We start from the raw sequence: 19011 nt of genomic DNA on the forward strand, positions 1-19011 counted from the left end.
ACCCCGCTGCAAACAGCCACCTCCGTTTTTAATAAGGGGGCGGGATAGACTCTTAAGGGCTTTTCTATCATTTAAAGATGCTCCAGAAAGTCCTAAAAACGCCCCCGAAAGCCCTAAGCCGAGCTCGGGGCGCGCTGAGGTCGCACCTGCGGGTGGCACCCGTCCGCTCCGCGCGCGCACGCACCGCTTCCACCGGGAAAGAAAAGAGCCGGGAACCGGGGCGACCCTTACGCTTTTCTTTCTTTTTTTTTTCTTTTTTTCCCCTCCCCTCTCTCTTGGATACTCTACTTTGAACACAGGAAAAAAAAAAAAAACAAAAAAAAACACAGACACACACACACACACACACACAAAAAAAACCCAACCCGGGGCTGGTGGCGGGGTGGGGGGAGGCCAGGGCTCAGTCTCCCCCCGCCGCAAACCACCACGCGCCCTTACAAATATAATAACGCCCGTCCCATTAAAAAAAAATATATATAAACCCCCCCTATAGTATACGTATGTGCACAAAATGGACCTTTATGCTGCTTCATGCACTGGTTCGTTAGCACCATGGTGAGGAAGAGGAGGAGGAGGAGGGTGGAGGGCGACGCCAGCCGTCGAGCTGCGGCGAGGGGGGGTTTTCGTTCTCGGGGTGGGTGGCGGCGGCGCGGGCTCAGCAGCCGCCGCAGCTTCGAGCGCAGGAGGCGCCCACGGTCTGGCAGAGCCCGCTGGTGGCCATCACCCCGCACTTGGAGAACTTGTCGCGGCAGAGGTCGGCTGCGGGCGGGAAGCCAAGAAACATCCCCCAGCCCCCCCGGTGAGGCTTAAAAAAACCCAAACCCCCCAAAACACCAAAAAAAAAAAAAAAAAAAAAGCCCGAGCGGGCGCTGGAGGGAGGAGGAGCGGCGGCGGCAGGAGGCTCCTTTGCGCTCACCTCGCAGCAGCTCCTCGTGGGCGCACACGGTGCGGACGCAGATCTCCTTGTTGATGACGTAGACCCGGCGGAGGCTGCGGAGGGGGCGGCAGGACGGACGATGAAAGGCCGCCGGGTCGCGAAAAAAGAAGAAAAACAAAACCTCGCCAGCGCCGGAGGAGAGGGGTTGGGGTTTTTTTCCCCCCCCACCCCGTCCCCTCCCTCCGGCGCGCGCGCGCCAGCTCGCCCGCGCTCACCTGTAGAAGCAGATCTCGTTGAGGCACTGCTTGCAGGGCTTGTGGACCGAGTAGAGCCTGGTGCAGGGGTACTGCTCCTCGCGGCAGTCTGCAACGAGAGCGGCGAGCGGGGACGAGCGTTCAAAAACCCGGCGGCTTTGCAGCCCAGCGGGCCTTTCGCGGCGCTTTTCCCCTCTCCGAGGTGCTCACCGAGGGGTCCCGGCTCCGTTGGTTCGGTCTCGGGCACGGCGGCTGTGGGGAGAGCGGAGAGGCGGCGGTGGTGGGGAAAAGGGCCGAGGGCAGCGGGCGGCCGCTGGCCGGCTCCGTCGCGCCGCGGCTGCTCACCTGGGGTGGGCGCCGGCACGATCTCCTGTTGCGATTGCTGTTGGGATTGGTACCGAAACTGCTCCTCGGGGGCCCGGGGGGTCACATCTGCAAGCGAGAGCCGCGGCGCTGGCGCCCGGGCCCACCCGCGGCTCCCTCTCGCCCTCACCTCCCTCCTGCTCGCCCACTTTTGGAGCCGGGGATCAAGGACGGGGCGAAGGCGGAGGTTGCCACCACGGAGGTTTCCTCCAGGGAGATTGGCTCCATGGAGGTTGCTGCCATGGAGGTTGGGCCCTCAGAGGTGGCCAGCACGGGGGTTGGCTCCTCACAGATGGCCAGCATGGAGGTGGCCACCACAGAGGTTGCACTGCAGAGGTTGCCACTGTGGAGGTGGCCTCCATGGAGGTTACTACCACAGAGGTGGCCACCATGGAGGTTGGCTCCTTGGTGGTTGCCTCCATAGAGGTGGCCAGCATGGAGGTTGCCTCCATGGACGGTGCCTCCACAGAGGTGGCCACCACAGAGGTTTTCCTCCACAGGGGTTAGCTCCACAGAGATTGCCACCACAGCGGTTGGCTGCTCGGAGGTGGCTGCCACAGAAGTTGCCACCATGCAGGTGGCCAGCACAGGGGCTAGTTCCTTGGAGGTTGCCTCTACAGAGGTGGCCACCATGGAGGTGGCCACCACAGCTGGGCACACTGAGCCCCACCTCAAACCCGTGCCAGGAGACTTGGTGCAGCAGGCGCCTTTTTGGGGGGGGGGGGGGTTCAGCTTTCTGGCCATTCCCGGGGGCGAGGGCAGGGGCAGGGAGCCATCCGCCACGCCGGTGTTCCCCCACCCGACCCAAAGTGAAGGCCATCCGGCGAGAGCGGGGGGATGACACGGTCCCTCTGACCAGCCCGGCGTTCTCCAGCCGGCACTGCCCTCCCGGCGAGCTGCTTACCGTGGTAGTCGTAGTAATCTTGAATTTCTACAGGAAAGCAAACAGAAAATAATAATAATAATAATCGGGGTGATGGGGAGAGCGTTGGCACGCAAAGTGGGAAGAGGCATCAGACCGCAGCGGGTCGCGGGAGGAAGGGCCGAAAGGAGGAGGCAGAAGCGAGGGAGAGGGGAAAGGGCTGGGGAAGCTGGAGCTGCTCTGACCTGCTTGCTGGTCGTACTGGGAATACTGCACCGGCTCGGGGTAGGTGAGCCCCTCGAACCTGCTGTACTGTCCTTGCACCAGGAGCGCTGCTGGGGAGACACAAGCGGCGGGGAGAGGCGTCACGGGCCGCCGGTCCCTGCGATCCGGGAGGAAGAGGAGGAGGAGGAAGAGGAGGGCGCTGCGGAAAGGCGCAGCGGGCGCTCACCTGGCAGGCAGAGCAGGAAAAGCCGCGCGGCTCTCATGGTGGCGACGGGGCCGCGGGGCGGCCGGGAGGTAGCCGGGACGAGCGCGGGGCGGTCCTGCACGAGGAAGAGGAGGAAGAGGAGGAGGAGGAAGAGGCGCCGCGGGTTAGCAGGCACTGGCGGGGCACCTTCCCCCGGGCGCTTGCTCCGCCGCTTGCCTCGGCCTCCTCGGCCAGCCGGCCTTCGCGGTGGGGAGGTTGAGCCTCGCCGGCGATCACGTTGGACCGCCAGGGAAAAGGGGGAGGAAAAATAAACAAATAAATAAAATCATGATCATAATGCTAATAAAAAAGGTCTGTTTTCACCCAGGATTGGGGGGGGGGGGATGAAACCCTAAAGCAAACCGAAAACCCTCCCTCTTGCAAGCGCCGCTCGGGAGCCTCCGGAATCAGCTCTCGAGTTCACGAAGGCGCCGGGGTTTGGCAAGCGCCACCGGCGCTCTCGAAGGCCCCGGCGCTTTCCAAGAGGCGATTTGCATCCCGAGCGTCTGCTCTGCCTGGCGGGGTGACAGCCCGTCTGCGCTGCTGCGGCGGGGCCCCTTCCTTCCTCCCCGCCACCACCACCGCCGCCGCCGCCCACCGCTCGCCGACCCCAGCCGCCACCACCAACCTTGTTCCTCGCCCACTGAAGCCAAGAAGGGGGGAGGAAAAGAGAGGAAAAAAAAAATATATATATATATACACACACACACACACACACACACACATATATAGATCTCCCCTCTGGCAATAGAAGTCAATGCTGCTCTCTCCGCGCCAGCTTCCCCAGCAAGAGGTTGGTCCCATCACAGGGAAACTGAGGCACGGCAGGGGCCAAGGACAGACCCACAGCCTGGAGGCTGCTCCTCACTGTTTTCAAGAGTGTTTGGGGGAAGATGGTAGGTCCAAGGGGATGAACTGCACCATCGCCGGAGGGGCGCACCTTCTTGGGGCCATGTCCTGCACTATCAAAGCGTAGCATCTCCCAAGGACCACGTCCTGCACCACCACGGAAGCGTAGCATCTCCCAGGGACTATATGTCCTGCACCACCACCAAAGTGTAGCATCATGCAGGAACCACGTCCCACACCACCAAAGAAGTAAGTAAGTGTGGCATCTCCCAGGGACCACGTCCTGCACCACCACCAAAGTGTAACATTTCCTAGGGATCATGTCCCATGCACAGCTCTTAAGAGACCATGTCCTGCACCAAAGCATAGTGTCTCCTACAGACCACCTTCCACACTATCACCAAAGTGTAGCATCTCCCAGGGACCACATCCCGCACCACTACTGAAGCATAACATCTCCTAGAGACCATGTCCTGCACCACCACGGTGTAGCATCTCCCAGGGACCACGTCCTGCATCACCACCAAAAAGTGTAACATTTCCTAGGGATCACGTCCCACACCAAAAAAAGTGTAGCATCTCTTAAGAGACCACATCCTGCACCAAAAAACATAGTGTCTCCTACAGACGGCCTCCCACATCACCACCAAAGTGTACCATCTCCCAGGGACCACATCCTGCACCACCACCAAGGTCTAGCATCTCCTAGAGGCCACATCTTGCACCATCACCAAAGCATAGCATCTCCTAGACACGACATCCCACACCACCAAAGTAAGGTGTAGCATCTCCCAGGGATCACATCCCGCACCACCACCAAAGTATAACATCTCTTAGAGACCACGTCCTGCACCAAAAAATGTAGCATCTCTTAAGAAACCATGTCCTGCACCAAAGCATAGCATCTCCTACAGACCACCTCCCACATCACCACCAAGGTGTAGCGTCTCCAGGGACCACATCCTGCACCACCTCTGAAGCGTAACGTCTCCTAGAGACCACGTCTTGCACCACCACCAAGGTGTAGCATCTCCCAGGGACCACGTCCTCCTCCATCCACAGGCACCAGTGTTGCTGCAAACGCGTTTCCAGCCGGATCTACCCAGGACAATAGCTTGGGGCCCTTGGGAGACGCTTCACTCCGGGGGGGGTGCCCTCAGTCTGGCTCTCCGGAGCACATGGCCGGGACTGGGATTATTTAGCAGTCTAATTTCCCCATGGGAAGCCAACCCGTCCTCCCCTCCCCGGGGCCCATGCCGGGAACCATCAACTCAAGCGAGTGAGCCCGGAGCTCGTCGGCTTCAACCCAGGCAACAGGACCAGGCGGCACGTCTTCCCTCACCAAGGTCCAAGCAAGTTTGTGGGTTTTTTTTTTTGTTTGTTTTCTTTTTCGTCGAGGGTGCCCCCGCCCCGCCATCCTCGTCCTTGTCGTCCTCCCGCTCCTGGAGGAGCGCTGGGCTCCACGCAGGGGTCTGGAGGCTCCAAGAAACCAGATGTTTTTGCAATACACATCTGGGAACAATCAAACCCAAAGAAAGAACACCACAGTCTGGCTCTTTCATTCTGCTAAACCCCACCTTCCTAAATCCTTCCCCCTTCCCCCAGCTCTCTCCTCTCCTTCTTTTTTTTTTCCCTTAAAAAAAAAAAAAAAAAAAAAAAAAAAAAAAAAAGCAAGCTCTCCGGTTGCCAGAGAGTGCGAGAACAAAGGGAATATGAAAGGATTCAAATTTTTCTGGCCGCCGACCAAAGGTAAAAGTCCCCGAAGTCTGCTTCGTTTCTGCTCCCCCCGCCTCCACCTCTGCCCTCCTCCGACACCGCACGCTCATCGGGGTCCCCCCCCCCAACCTTCGTCCTCCTTGGGGGGGGGGACAAAAAAACAAACCAAACGACCCCCCCCCCCCCAAAAAAAAAAACACTGCCAGAAATGTTAAAATTCTCACTTTCTGCACAGTCTGGTTCGGGGGGGGGGGAGTTTTTTTTTAAAAAAATTGCCGCTTCCGCGTCAGACGTTAGGGTGTTTTTAAGCGTTATTTTAGCGGTGGAATATCTACTCTAGCAGCTGTCAGGCTGGAAAGTTGAAGAAGGTGGGTGCCCCTTGCAAGCGGCTCTTCCTTTTCAGCCCCCCCCCTCAAATTGATAGAAATTCCCCCCCCCCTTTTTTTCCCCCTAAATGGTCGAAAAGCAGTTTTCGAGACCTCGGCTTTCCATCCGCTCCCGACCCCCGGCGCCGGCCGAGGCAGTTTTTAAGTTTCCAAAGAAACTCCAGCACCAGGGGTTGGGGGGGGGGGGCAGGAGATCTGCCCGGCGGGAGAGAGGGGCTCACAGCGGCGGCTCATGGGCCGTGCAATCCCAAAACCTGGGAGCTGCATTCCCAAAACCTGGAAGCTGCAATCCCAAAAGATGGAGTTGCAATCCCCAAAGCCGGGAGCTGCAATCCCAAAGATGGGAGCTGCAATCCCAAAAGCTAGGAGTTGCAATCCCAAAAGATGGAGTTGCAATCCCCAAAACTGGGAGTTGCAATCCCAAAAGCTGGGACTTGCAATCCCAAAAGATGGAGTTGCAATCCCAAAAGCTGGGAGCTGCAATCCCAAAAGATGGAGTTTTCAGACCCCGTCGGCGCAGCCGGGAAGTTTCCAGCCCTGCCGACCCCGAGCACCGCGGTGGGCTGCGGGGGCCCGCGGCGGGGTCTCCGCTCGGGCGGCCGACGGGGTCCTTACCCGCTGTGGGTGCTAGGCGCTGGTCTCGTCCTTTCCCCACGCCGTGGGCTCCTCCGTCTGCTCCCAAAAACTCCCAAATGAGCAAGAAGCTCCTACCTCCAGCATGGGGGCTCCGCTGGGTCCTAATGCTACACCTGATCCTTCCCCTTCCTCCTCCTCCTCCTCCTTCTCCTTCTCCAAAAAAAAAAAAAAAAAAAAAAAAAAAAAAAAAAGCCTGGAGCCTAAAAAATTATTAATAAATTATTATTATTAATAATAATAAGCCCATGTCGATGCAACGGACTGAGCAAACGCCGGGTTTTTTTTTCCGCTCCCCCCACCTCGAGTTTGCATCGAAACCCGGCGGTGGCCAAAGCGAGGGGCGAGCCGGACCCAGGGGGCTTCGTGCGGCGCCCGGCGTGCGGGCTCTGCTCCGGGCGGCATTTTTCCCTCGGGATGTGTGTGTGTGCATGTGTGTGTGTGTGTTGGGGGGTGGAATTAAATCGGCGGGTAACATCTGCCTGCCAAAAAATAAATATTAAAAAAAAAAAAAAAAAAAGTTAAATTTTAGGCTTGGCACCCTGGGGCGGGCGCCGCTGGCGGGTTCACCCCCCGTGGCGGAGCCTCGGCGTTGGGGCGATGCCCTCGCCGGGGATGAAGCGGGGTTTATTTTCGGTGGGGGGGGGTTTGTTGCGGCTGCGAAGCGTTTTTAGCCTCCCCTGCTCTTTCAGAACTGCCAAGGCAAAATTTTCCGAGTTTTTTTTTTTTTTTTTTTTTTTTTTTTCTGGCTCAGGAAAGCTGATTTAATAACTCCAGCCCTGGCTGGGATTTCAGGAAACCTCTTACCTCTGCTTGTGCCTCATTTCCTCATCTAATCCCTACCTCCAGGAGGGCGGAGAGGCACCGCTAGCGCTTTCGAGGGGCTTTCGGCTTCCCGAGCCCACGCAAACGCCGACCTTCGGAGCCAACGCGGGGCTCGGAGACGGCCAAAGCCGCTGCCCCGCTGCCAAACCCGGCGCCTCCTCCCGCCGGCCGAAACCTGGGCCATTCCCCTTTCCAAACGGTACGTCCCCATCTACCGGCTTTGCGGCAGAAAAAAATAGAATAAAGTAAAATAAAGTAAAATAATAATTAAAAAAATAAATAAAATAAATAAAATATAAAATAAAAACCAAACCAAAATAAAATAAAAACCAAAATAAAATAAAATAAAAAATAAAAAATAAAATAAAAATAAAATAAATCAAAATAAAACAAAATAAAAACATGGGGAGAAAGGTTGGATGCCACAGCCGGGTTAAAACATGCTCAAAAAACTCAGCCTGGCTGGCGGCTTTGCTCTCCCGCTCCTCAGCTGCTTCCCAGGACAGTCGGTGCTGTCCTGCCCGGAGCAGAGCGCCGCGGGCAGCACCAGAAAACGGTCGAGAAAATAGCGTTAATTTATTAGATATGTTCGCCACAGCGGCGCGGGCAAACCGAAAAGGCGCCGCGCTGTCCCACCACACTCGCGGCGCTAAAAAATAAAGAGATTTAGGGTTTTTTCAGCGCTCCGAAGCTCCCGGCCGGCGGGCTCGAGCCGGGGCGGCGAGCGGTCGGGTTCGGGTTCGAGATGCATCGCTCGGGACCGGCGGGTTTGGCAACAGCCGCGGTGGCCGAGGGCGAGCGCCTGCCCCGGCCGGAGCTCCGTCCTGCTTGGGATCCGCCGGGAAAGACGAGCTGGTCCGTAGGTGCCCGCTCGGAGCAGGACGCAGGTGCCGGCAGCCAACCTTGACGCCGCGCCGGATTTACGGGCGAGCGCCGGCGGGCAGAAGCACCCGGCTGCCCGTGGCTATCTCACGGCGATGGACATCTTGGGCGTAGCGAAGAGCGGTTCGTCCAGGGGCGGCCACGCCGGCTCCTGCTGCTGGCTCAGCTCCTTCTCCAGCCTCTTGAAAAGCTTCTTGGACGCCTTCTTGCGGCGCAGCTTGCGGAAGCAGCAGAGCAAGCCGTGGTCCAGGGCGGTCTGTGGCGAGGAGGAGGAGGAGGAGGAGGATGGGTTTTTTTTTTTTTTTTTGAGGAGGCAAGGGCTGATTTGCGTAAACCCGCCCGGCCTCACCTCCAGCACGAAGGCTGCGAAGAAGTTGAGCGCGGCGATGCCCAGCAGCAGCAGCTTGAAATTCAAGTCGTCGATGCCCTGCAGCTGCAGGAGGCTTTTGGGGAAGCCCAGCGGGTACAGGGTCAACCACGCCATGAGGCCGAAGAGGCCGACGAGGACCAGCAAGAACAGCACTGAGGGCAACAGGGAGGATGGTTGAGCAGGAAGGCTCCACGGCTCCCCTCGCCCACGCCGGGAAGGGCAGGCACGGCCTCCGCGGCCAGCCCCGGTCTCACCGTTGGTGTAGAGCGGCTCCCGAAAGGGATACCCCTTGGACATGGCGACGGCCAGGATGAGGTACTGGAAGCCCGTGACGCAGAACAGGACAGTGTTCTCGTAGTTGGGCAGGTTCTGTGGAGCCGTCACCGTGCTGTTCAGTGGGACGTACCTGGGCCGGGGGCAGAAAAGGGCAGGGAATCGCACCGGCATGGACAGCTGAGGACAGAGCAGCAGGTAAGGAGAGGGCCTGAATGCCAAGCAACCCCCTTCCTCCATAAGTGGGTGACAGATGTTCACTGCAAGGTGGTTCAGCACCTCCTTGAAGCCAGCCGGCATTGGCCAGAGTCAAGGACAAACACCAGGACACCAGATTTGTTTCACTCCTCCACGCTGTTCCCATCTCCAAACCTGGGCAGCCGGGTCTCTTACCAGCTCTGCGAGATGGTGATGAAGTAGCTGAGGACTTGCACGGTGATGAGCAGAGCCGTCTGGAGGAGCAGGCTGCCCAGCACAAGGACGCTTATCAGCGCCCCTTGGGGACGCTCCACTCCCAGCTCCTTGGCAGGTCCCGTCCGACCCATCAGCACCGCCACGGTGGTCGTGATGATCAGGTCGAAGAAGAGGAACTGGAAGTCGCTCAGGTTGGTGTTGATCTGGGAGGGAAAAACCACCCTCATTCAGCCACGAGGACCCGCAAGGGGCTAGGGAAGATCACAGGTCCAAACCCAGCCGCGACAAGGAACAGCTTGGCTTGGAAACACCCCAAGGCACCTCTGATCTTGCATAGCTCAGCTACGTCTCTCAAACTCCTACAACGTGAGTCAAAGGTTTCCAAGCAGGATCATTTCTCTGCTGGCTCCACTCTCCCCTCCACCTCAGTTGGGCTGTTTCACAGCCCAAAAAAGTGACCTGTAGCGACGTGCCTTCCTTGTCGGGGCGAGGACTGACGTTGCCCAGCTCCGCCGGAGCGGTTCTCCCCACCGACCCATCTCCTCCCCGACGCAGACGCACTCACCGTGTAGAGCAGCAGCACGGACACGAACTGCACCAAGCTGTAGAGGGCCATGTACTTGAACACCCCGAAGGAGGTGACCAGCGAGCATCTGCCCTCCCTGGAGAAGGAAAAGGAGAGACTTACCTACCAGCTCAGGGACACAAAGCCCCTTCCTGCAAGGAAACACGTCCCCGAGAGAGGACGGAGGCCCTAAGGCCACTGAGAAACTCCCCCAGAATTTTGTCCCCCGTCCCCAACGAAGCCCCCAAACTCCTCAAAACCATGGCTTGACCACGGGGACACTCGGGGACATCTCACTTGGCTCTGCCGCAGCACCAGGCAGAGCAAGTCCCCGGTCGCTGGCGAGCAGCTGGAAAGGGAGGAGGACGAGCGGGGTCCCAGCAGCTCACCGGATGACCGCGGGCACGCACTCGATGTTGGCGACGCGGGAGGTGAAAGGCGACGCCACGGAGGCCTCCGCCTCCGAGAGCGAGATGCCCACGTCGGCCGCTTTGAGGGCCCCGCAGTCGTTGGCGCCGTCGCCGCACATCCCCACGCAGTAGCTGCGGCGGAAAGGGAACGACTGGCAACACCGCGACGGGGGTTAAGTCCCGGCAAGAGAGCTCTCCAGGGACAGCTCTGCGCCCTTGCCCTCCTCCGTGCCCCACGTCACAGGGTCCGGACGCTTACTTGAGCTCTTGCAGGCTGCAAACAAGCTGAGTCTTCTGGTCAGGCGACATGCGAGCGAAAACGGTCGCTCGGATGAGGATCTGCAAGGAGGGGAGGACTCTGCGGTGGCACCAGGGCTCAGGAAGGCACCCGGCGGCGGCGAAGCCCGAGGCCAACCAGCCGTTTTTCCCGTTGGGAACCCGCCCGTACGACGGGGACGGGCTCACCTTCGGCAGCAGCTCGGCGAAGTGCTCGCAAACCACAGCGAAGGACTTGCCGTTCAGCGCGAAGTGGCAGGGCTGCTGCTGGAGGACCTCTTCGCCCCGCGAGTGCTCGGCGAGGAGGAACTTCAGAGCGGCGGGTTTGCCGGGGCCGGGCGGGGAGGCGTTGACGAAGATCACCCGCTCTTTGGGCTCCACCATGCGGCAGCTCTTGGCGACGTTCACGGCCGTCAGCATGTTATCCCCTGGCAGAAAGACGCAGCGGCGCTGGGTGCCCCGAGGCGGCGGCGTTTGCTACGCTGGCCTGGCGGGGTCCCGCGCTGGTTCTCCATGTCCGCGGGCCACCACGAGCGGCCCGGACCTCTCGCATCGCCTTGCAACTGCGCGGAGGGACAATTCGCTTCCCGCCGGCAGCAGATTTGGGAGGAGAAGAGCTTATTTCTGCCCCAGCCCTGGCGGCCACTGCTTGCCTCGCCGCACGTCCAGGCCAGAAGGGACACAGGATGCACAGAAAATAGGATGCAGGAGTCTTTGCTGTCCCGAGCAGTCCCAGCAGCTTTACCGGTTTCTTTACCCTTCCCCCGGCCCCGACGGTACCTGTCACCATGACGGGGCGGATGTTGGCGTTCCTCAGCAGGCGAATGGCCGGCGCAGTCTCCGGCTTGAGCACGTTTTTCATGACGAGGAACCCGAGGAAGGTCAGGTCGCTCTCTACGGAGTCTCTGTCGGGAAAACAGCTCATCCATTGGCGCCCTAAACCGGACCTCCTCCGGGCCGGCAAGATCAGCCCAAATTAATTCTTGCTTCGTTGAAGCTCTCACAAAGCAGGTAGGGAAGGAAAGGAGCAAACAAGGTCCAAACGGAGAGGAAACGGTCCGTGCCAACCTCGTCAGCTGCAGGGCCTCCTCAAAGGTCGTCACGGTGCTCAGAGCTTTGCAGGCGAGACCCAAGACGCGGAAGCCATCCGTCGTGTAGTGGTGCAGCGTCCGGGAGAAATCCACGGGCACTGCCGGCCGCAAGGGAGAACCGAGGTCGAAACGGCTCCCCGACAAACATGGGCCACCAGGCCGCCCCGTTGGCGCTCCGTCAGTCCAACGCGCCCGCGAAGACCCAGCGGCGGAAGTCGTGCCTCTGGTTTCCCACCTCCCGGCTGCCAATACGGACTCCCCTACCCTCTCTCCCCGTGTCCTGGCTCCTGTTTTCCTCCCCTACGTGGCCCGATGGAGCCGACACGCGCCAAAGCCCCGTAGCCCCGAGCAGCCGGATCCGAGGGCAGCGATGCATGGCACACAGTCGCCCTCCCCAGCACCTACCAGTTTCCTTCCTGCAAAGGCTGGCCACCATCTCCGGTGCTCCTTTGACATACACTTCCGTAGAGGACTTGCCAGGCAGCTTCGCCAGGATGCTCATCCGCTGCAAGGAGGAGGAGAAGGGGAACCGCCGGAGGATGCCCACGGGCACCTGGTGCCTCTGGGGAGGAAAGGGAGCCGGTGGGTGTCAGGGGCCGGCCGGAGTACCTGCCTCCAGGAGGGACAGCCAGCGAGACCATCCCTGGGGGACGCGACCGGAGACGGGGAACGGCGCGAGGGCGCAGGACCCTGTGCGCCCTCCTCACCACGGCTCAGCCAGCCCGCGCCACCACCAACAACGTACCGCGTCTCGCGGCTGCTCTTCCACGGGCGGAGGTTGCATCACGGCCAAGACCTTCGTCCCAAACTGCTGGAAGACGGGCGGCTCGGCGGCGTCCTCCTCCGGCATCTCCAGGCGCTGCAACCGAGGCAGCTGCTGAGAAGGCCCAAGCCGCCCTCTGCAAGCCCCCAACTCCACCGCAGCCCGCTTCGCGTTTTCATTCACCCCCCTCTCCTCTCCCGGGGGTCACCACGAGACGGCGGAGCAGGGGTGCCACCTCCCGCTGGGCCGAACGTCACCCACCGTTGTCGCCTCCCTCCTCACCCAACCGGTGGACTCCACCATCTTGAGGTCCACGGGGTCTCCGATGGGCTGCGTCCGCAGCAGCGAGACGCTGTGGCAGGCGGCCAGCGAGTAGAGCAGGGGGCCGTCGGGCAGGCAGCGGGGTTCGTGCACAATGGGCAAGAAACAGTCGTTTTCCAGCGGGACAACGCCCCAGACGTCCAGGCCCTCCTCGGTGAGGGTCCCTGTCTGCGGCGAGAGGAGAGGGCGGCAAGTGGAGGCCGGCCTCCGAGGCGGCGGCCTCGCGTACCGGCGCTGCCCGAGCCCCACCTTGTCGAAGCAAACCAGGCGGATCTTCCCGCACAGGTTGATTCGGGGAGGGCTGATGCAGAAGACGCCCCGTTTCTTCAACCTGTTCTGGGCGTAGATGGTGCCCACCGTCATGGCAGCTGGCAGAGCCGGGGGCACGATCACGGTGACCAGGTCGAGGGCACGGATGACGATCTGCCCCACAGGAACCTGCCCCATGGAACAGTGAGGAGAGACGGAACAGCGTAAGCCGGGTGGGCAATCGGACATCTCCCACCCCTCTCTACCACCGTTGGCACCAGCAACCGTACCTGGTGCTTAATCAAGATCAAGATGCTGTACAGCGTGCCAATAAAAGCTGTGCAGGAGGAAAAACAAGCTCCGTTACAAGGAGAAGTGGGGAGATTCAACTATGTTAGAGGAATCTGGCTGCTCCCGGCAACTCCTCCGCGCTCGGGCGCACCCAGGACGGCGAGGAACAGCACGAACTTCACAGCGTCCTTGTAGAACTTGAAGCTCACGGGCTTGGGGTAGAGGATGGAGCTGATGAGGTCCCCCTTGGCTGTGCAAAACCCTGCGGGAGAGGAGCGGCGGGTTCGCAGGCGCGGGGCGGGCAGCCCGCCGAACGACACGGCCGGCGGCAGGCTTTTTCCTCCAAGCCCGGCTCCGCGTCGCTACCTGTGCGGGTCACCACGGCCAGCACCTCTTGGCCCACGTACGCCTTGGCTCGGACGACGTGCGTGCCGCAGAACAACGTGTGCCGCCTGTGTTCCTCGGGCGAGTAGACGGCGGTGCCCGCCGGGAGAGGCGTTTTCATCACTGGCACGCTCTCCCCTGCGGGAGAAACCCACGTCGCGTAGGAAGGTTTATAACCCCCGGGGCACCGCGATCCAACCGGCCAGTCCGGTGGCCTCGGCGCGGGCCAACGCAAGGACGCGAAGGGGCTGCCTTAGGGTCCGTCGAGACGCCACTGGCGGATCTTTCCTCCTTCTGGCTCTCTCACCCGTCAACATGCTCTCGTTGACCATGCACTCGCCCGTCAGCAGCGCGGCGTCGCAGGGGACCAGCAGCCCGTCGGAGGGGAGGCTGATGCAATCGCCGGGCACCAGGTCCGCGGAGCTCACCACCGCCTCCTCTGCAAGACGCCCGGCGCGCTCAGACCCCAACACCTTCCTGAGCGATTTAGTCTAGTCTACGGGCCAAAAGCACGGAGTCCTCCGCCCTTCGGGCTCTTCAGCGCGCGACGGGGCAGCAAACCGACCAACCGACCGCCCGCAGGCAGCGCGCTCACCTCCGCCGCGCCGGCGGACTCGGACGCCGACCGACATCTTCGCCAGGTTTTGCAGCGTGGCGCTTTGCTGCGGGGAAGCGAGCAGTCAGCAGCCAGCGCGGCAAAACCCCACCGCCGGGGTCAACCCTCGAGCGCACCGGGGACGGCAGAAAGCCACCTCGAAGCCCGGAGCGGGTTTGGGTGCACCTAGCAGGGCTTCGCGCCCAGGACCACCCCGTGGTGGTTCCTGCATCCCCCCCGCTCCAAGGGCTCTCCCCAAGGTGGGTTGGGGTCTGCTAAGCCTTCCCCTCCTTTTCCCCTGGTTTCTGCCCCGCCGTAGGGCCCACCACCGACCTTTCTCGTCTCGTAGAGCGACAGTCCCAGGGAAATAGTAGAAATGAGGAAGATGCAGGCGGCGTAGTAGTAGTAGGCGTCGCAGACCCACAGCACGATGCTGAACGCTTGGAAGATGTAGAAGGGATTGAGCACCTGCAACAAGCAAAGAGAGGCAGTTTGGGGGAGGAAGGTTCCTCCAGGCCGGCGCGAGACCTCCAGGCTCCAAAGGGAATAACAGCTTATGCGGAGAAGCTGGCCCTCCTTCGGCGTTGGGGATGGACTAGCTGCTTCCTCCAGCCTGCCCGCGGCCAGGCCTCCTGCAGATGCTCAGTCATCTCTGGAAGCAACCAAAGCTGCCTGAGCTAAGAGGCAGGACGGGTCCTCTCCACGCTCTGCCTCCTCCGATCTCCTCTCCTGAAGTCCTCTTCTCCCTTGCCAGTGAAGAACAGCCCCCAAACCTAACACCCTCGCAGAGAGACGAGACCCGGTGGACAACCTGCACTTCCGAGCCCCGCAGGCGCGCACCTCCTCCACCAAGAGCCGCGGGTAGGACTTCACTGGCACCTCGATGAGGTTCGGTCCATAGATTTTCCTTCTGCAGATGGGAGAGAAAAGCAAAGGGGAAGCAAACATGTGGCAGAGAAAAGCCGTGCTTCCAACCCGAGGGCCACCATGCTGCCAGACCTCCACGGGAGCCCCAGCTGGACAGAAGAGCCAGGCAGGAGCAGTCCAGGACACTTCAGTACCATCTACCATTTTTTTTCATTTATTTTTAAGCACGGTGAAGATTTAAGGAACGTAATGCCCTCTGCAGCAGGCCCCCCTGCTACATCCCTACCTGGTGTCACGGTCTTGCTGGTCAAGCCCGGCCTGGGAGAGATGGAGATCTGCACAGGTCCAACCTTCATCCAAGACGCTGGAAAACCAGAGGGGCAAGGAAACGAGAAGAAAAAAGAGAGTTAAAATGAGCCGGGAGCCCAAGGCAATGTACGGAGAAGGTGGAACAGAGAGCGTTGGTGAGAAAACCCCCGTGGGGAAGGGAGGGCACCTCGTTCCTCGGCCTGCAGCCCAGCTCCCCGGCGCCTCAAGGACGGCGGCAGACAGACACGGGGCCCCTGGAAGTACCTGACTTTGCAGTAGGCCTGCTGCCTCTCGATCCAGACGTAGCGCAAGCCCTCGAAGACGTAGTACCGCAGGAGGTTCTCCTGGGCAGAACGAGACGGGGAGGAGGCGCTCAACGGCCGCGCCGCGCGAGGGAATCGAGGGGGTTGCGGGGGTCGCCCAGCGTTACCTCTTCCTTCTCGTGAAGCCGGACGGTGTCCCGGCTCTCCTCCTCATCCGACACGCCGATGGCGATGCTGGTTTTCCGGTCCTCCTGCCGGGCTCCCGGGCGATTCTCCAGGCTGTTCGGGGTGGAAAACCCAAGCGCTTCATCGCTGCGAACCCGCCAGCGCCGTCGCAAACGCGGCTCCCTCCCCGCCGCCTCCGTCGAGGCGACCCAAACCCGCGAGGCCGGAGCTCACCCGCCGGCGCCCAGCGGCTCCGTGCGCACGCGCGCGGCGAAGCGCCGTCCGAAGCGGTCCTGCAAGACACGCACGGGTCGCCGCGGCCTCCCGAGCGCGGGAAGCCGCCGCCGCCTCGGCCACCTCCCGGCATCTCCGGCCACGCGCCTCCCTCCTTCGAGCGAGGGCTGCCCGGCTGCAGGCACACAAAAATACGGAAAAGCAAAGCCGGGACGGCTGCTACGGGAAGGGCGAAGCGCAATTTGCTTCCCGGATTTCGAGCCGGGAATAACTCGCCGCCGGGGTCTCAACCCAACGGTTACTTCGTCGGGCAAATCACCGTCGTCAGCAGCCGCGGGACGGAGGGAGAGGAGCCCGAGGTCCCTCGGGGGAGCGTTCGGCCGAGGCGGCTCGAAACGGGCTCCGCGCGGACTCACCGTGCCAAGGACCCAGTCGGCGCGGCCGAGCGCGCACGGCTCGCACTTGGCCCGCACCTCCAGGCTCGGCTTCCAGCGGAAGAGGAGGAGCAGGAGGCCGGCGGTCAGCGCCGAGGCCCCGCGGCACAACGCCAGCCGCCACGTCCTGCTCCGGTAGCCGGCGACCTCCTCCTGCAAGGAAACGCCGCCGCATCGGGGCGATGCCGGAGCCGGAGCCGGCTGCTTCCCGCCGCCGCAATATCCATCCCCAGCTCGGGCTTGAGGTTCGCTCGGCCCGTTTTGATCGAAATCAAGCGAAATACGGTGGGCGCGCCCCGCTCGGAGGCCTCCCCGCGTACCATGCGGGCTGGGTCGGAGCCCGGCCGCAGCGTCCCGTAGCCCGGCGGCCGGCTGCCCAGCAGCCTGCTGCAATCTGCGGAGCCAAGGAGGAGAGAGAGGGGGAAAAAGAGAGAGCGAAAGAAAAAAAAGCAGGATTTAGCCGAGGCGGAGGCGAAGCCGCCACCGTCATCATCATCGTCACGGAGCCGCTTTCGCTCCTCGCCGCTTCCTGGCCTGGCTGCTCGGCGACGGCCACAAAAATCCTTTTTAAAAAATTAAAATTAAAATTTATATTTAAATTTAAATTTAAATTTAAATTTTATTATTTAATTTTATTTTCTATTTTTATTTTTATTTCTATTTTATTATTTTATTTTATTTTTTATTTTTTCCTGCCCGCTTTCTACCTTGCGATCGAAGCGGGACGCAGCTGGGCGCCTCCGGCCAGCGGCTCACCGGCATCGCACTCGCCTGCCTGCAGCTTCCGCGGGTCTTTCCGTAGGACCGTAAAGCAATCGGGACGCCTACTTCTCCCTCCGGATCCGCTCCGGATTAAAAGCTGCGGCCGGATCCCAGCAGCTCGTTTTCCACCCTCACCCCCCGCCGCCGGTGCGGCCGCGCTCCCCACCGGAGTTAACGCTCTCCAGGCACGGAGCCGCCCCTCTCCTGCCGGAAAAGCCGCTCCGACCGGATTCCAGCCGTTCCCGGCAGCCCCGCGAGTCTCTTCCGATGCTGGAAGCCGATCTGCGGGCGACCAAAACCGTTCAGCGACAGGCGTCACCCGGCCTCGGCGACCGGCAGGAGCCGGCGGGAGCTTTGGGAACGCCAGATCCAGCTCCGAGCCACTGCGCGCCCCGAAACGCAAGCAGCCCCCAAGCTGGAATTCCCGGCTATTTAGCAACAAATAAAATAACTCGACAGCTTTAACCTTTCCCGGAAAAAGCGATTTTCTCGGAGGACGCGGCGGCAACGGCCTCAAGCGGCTCCGTCTCCTCTCGCCCCTTCGATCCGAATCCCGCCCGGCCCCTCGCCCCGTTTTTTCTCACCTCCCGGCTGCTTCCCAGCGCACGGCGATCCCGATCTCACCTGACTCGGCTTACGCTGCTCCGGGGCGCCGCGGCCGGGAAGCATCCGGCGCCGGGCGAGGGGAGGGCAGAGCGCGGCGAAGCTGCGCTACCGGTTTGCGGCACGGCGGCCGCACCTCGTCTGCAAACACGAGCGCCCGGGCATCCGGCCCCGAAGCGGCGTTTCGCAGCCGGGATATCGCGCGGGTGCCGAGCCCCGGGCAAGGAAGCCAGGGAGGAAGCAAGGAGGGAAGCGAGGAAGGAGGGAAACAAGCAAGGAAGCAAGGAGGGAAGCAAGGAAGGAAGGAAGGAAGGAAGCAAGGAAGCAGGCAAGGAAACAAGGAGATCAAGGAAGCAAGCAAGGAAGCAGGCAAGGAAGCAAGGAAAGAAGGAGGGAAGCAAGGAAGCAAGCAACGAAGCAAGAAGGGAAGCAAGGAGGGAAGGAAGCAAGCGGGGAAGCCAGGAAGCAAGCAAGGAAGCAGGCATGGAAGCAAGGAGGCAAGGAAGGAAGCAAGGAAGGAAGCAAGCAAACAAGGAGGGAAGCAAGGAGGGAAGGAGGTAAGCAAGGAAGCAAGGAGGTAAGCAAGGAAGGAAGGAAGGAGGCAAGGAAGGACACAAGGAAGGAAGCAAGGAAGGAAGCAAGCAAGCAAGGAGGGAAGCAAGGAAGGAAGCAAGGAGGGAAGGAGGTAAGCAAGGAAGCAAAGAGGCAAGGAAGGAAGGACACAAGGAAGGAAGCAAGGAAGGAAGAGACCGCTCCTCACACAGCCACCGAGCCGGGTTTGCGCGGCCGAGGTCCCAGGACACAGCCCGTCCCATCCAGCACCATCTCAGACAGGGGAAAGCAGGAGAAAACTGCGCTCCGGACGCCCGGACGTCTCTCCCGCGTCTCGCGCGAGAGCGGAGCTGGAAACCTCGACGGGTTCGAAACCCCTCCACGGGCCGCAAAAGCGGCGCCGGGCCGGATGAGGGCTCATCTGTCCTCCCGCTCCATGCGTGGAGCCAACGCAGACCGAATGGGCACAGGCTAATCCCTGGAAAAGTGATTCCCTGCCTGCAGCTCGCTGCGACCAAACGCCTATTTCCAGGCGAGCTGCTCCAGCGCTGGCGGGGAATCAGTAGCCGCGGGAGCGCGGACGGTAGAGCCCCCGAGGCCGGGAGAAACGAGGTGGAAGCTCGCAGCCGGAGCCGGCTACGGCCTTTTCCTCCTGCGTCTCCCCGCCGCCGGAAAATCGGCTACGATCGTGGCGGATCCATCGG

General features: G+C 61.1%; 2 protein-coding genes across 3 annotated transcripts; both read right to left on the bottom strand.

Moving 5' to 3' along the window:
- Positions 1 to 566: 566 nt before the first annotated feature.
- MFAP2 (microfibril associated protein 2) lies at positions 567 to 6455 on the bottom strand. 2 transcript variants are annotated; one of them, XM_062593394.1, is made up of 9 exons: positions 6392 to 6455; positions 2808 to 2901; positions 2602 to 2688; positions 2399 to 2425; positions 1477 to 1563; positions 1342 to 1383; positions 1153 to 1240; positions 917 to 990; positions 567 to 759 (listed from the first exon to the last, which is right to left on the bottom strand). In XM_062593394.1, exons 2-9 carry the CDS (start codon positions 2842 to 2844, stop codon positions 656 to 658), a joined length of 546 nt encoding a protein of 181 aa, XP_062449378.1. In that variant the 5' UTR covers positions 2845 to 2901; positions 6392 to 6455; the 3' UTR covers positions 567 to 655. The 2 variants fall into 2 exon arrangements, with proteins under 2 accessions (XP_062449378.1, XP_062449377.1); XM_062593393.1 differs by having other exon boundaries at positions 2602 to 2691.
- Positions 6456 to 7791: 1336 nt separating this feature from the next.
- On the bottom strand, positions 7792 to 17511 carry ATP13A2 (ATPase cation transporting 13A2). The gene is made up of 28 exons (XM_062593434.1): positions 17098 to 17511; positions 16711 to 16784; positions 16373 to 16543; positions 15957 to 16015; positions 15725 to 15836; positions 15559 to 15638; positions 15272 to 15349; positions 14959 to 15028; positions 14452 to 14586; positions 14119 to 14185; positions 13831 to 13962; positions 13506 to 13661; positions 13291 to 13401; positions 13139 to 13185; positions 12849 to 13037; positions 12561 to 12767; positions 12261 to 12374; positions 11921 to 12077; positions 11493 to 11613; positions 11205 to 11329; positions 10614 to 10852; positions 10408 to 10487; positions 10128 to 10280; positions 9739 to 9835; positions 9153 to 9376; positions 8741 to 8892; positions 8466 to 8638; positions 7792 to 8372 (listed from the first exon to the last, which is right to left on the bottom strand). Exons 1-28 carry the CDS (start codon positions 17150 to 17152, stop codon positions 8199 to 8201), a joined length of 3552 nt encoding a protein of 1183 aa, XP_062449418.1. The 5' UTR covers positions 17153 to 17511; the 3' UTR covers positions 7792 to 8198.
- Positions 17512 to 19011: the final 1500 nt, after the last annotated feature.

The sequence above is a fragment of the Rhea pennata genome, chromosome 22 (genome assembly GCF_028389875.1).
Source record: "Rhea pennata isolate bPtePen1 chromosome 22, bPtePen1.pri, whole genome shotgun sequence".
NCBI lineage: Eukaryota > Metazoa > Chordata > Aves > Rheiformes > Rheidae > Rhea > Rhea pennata.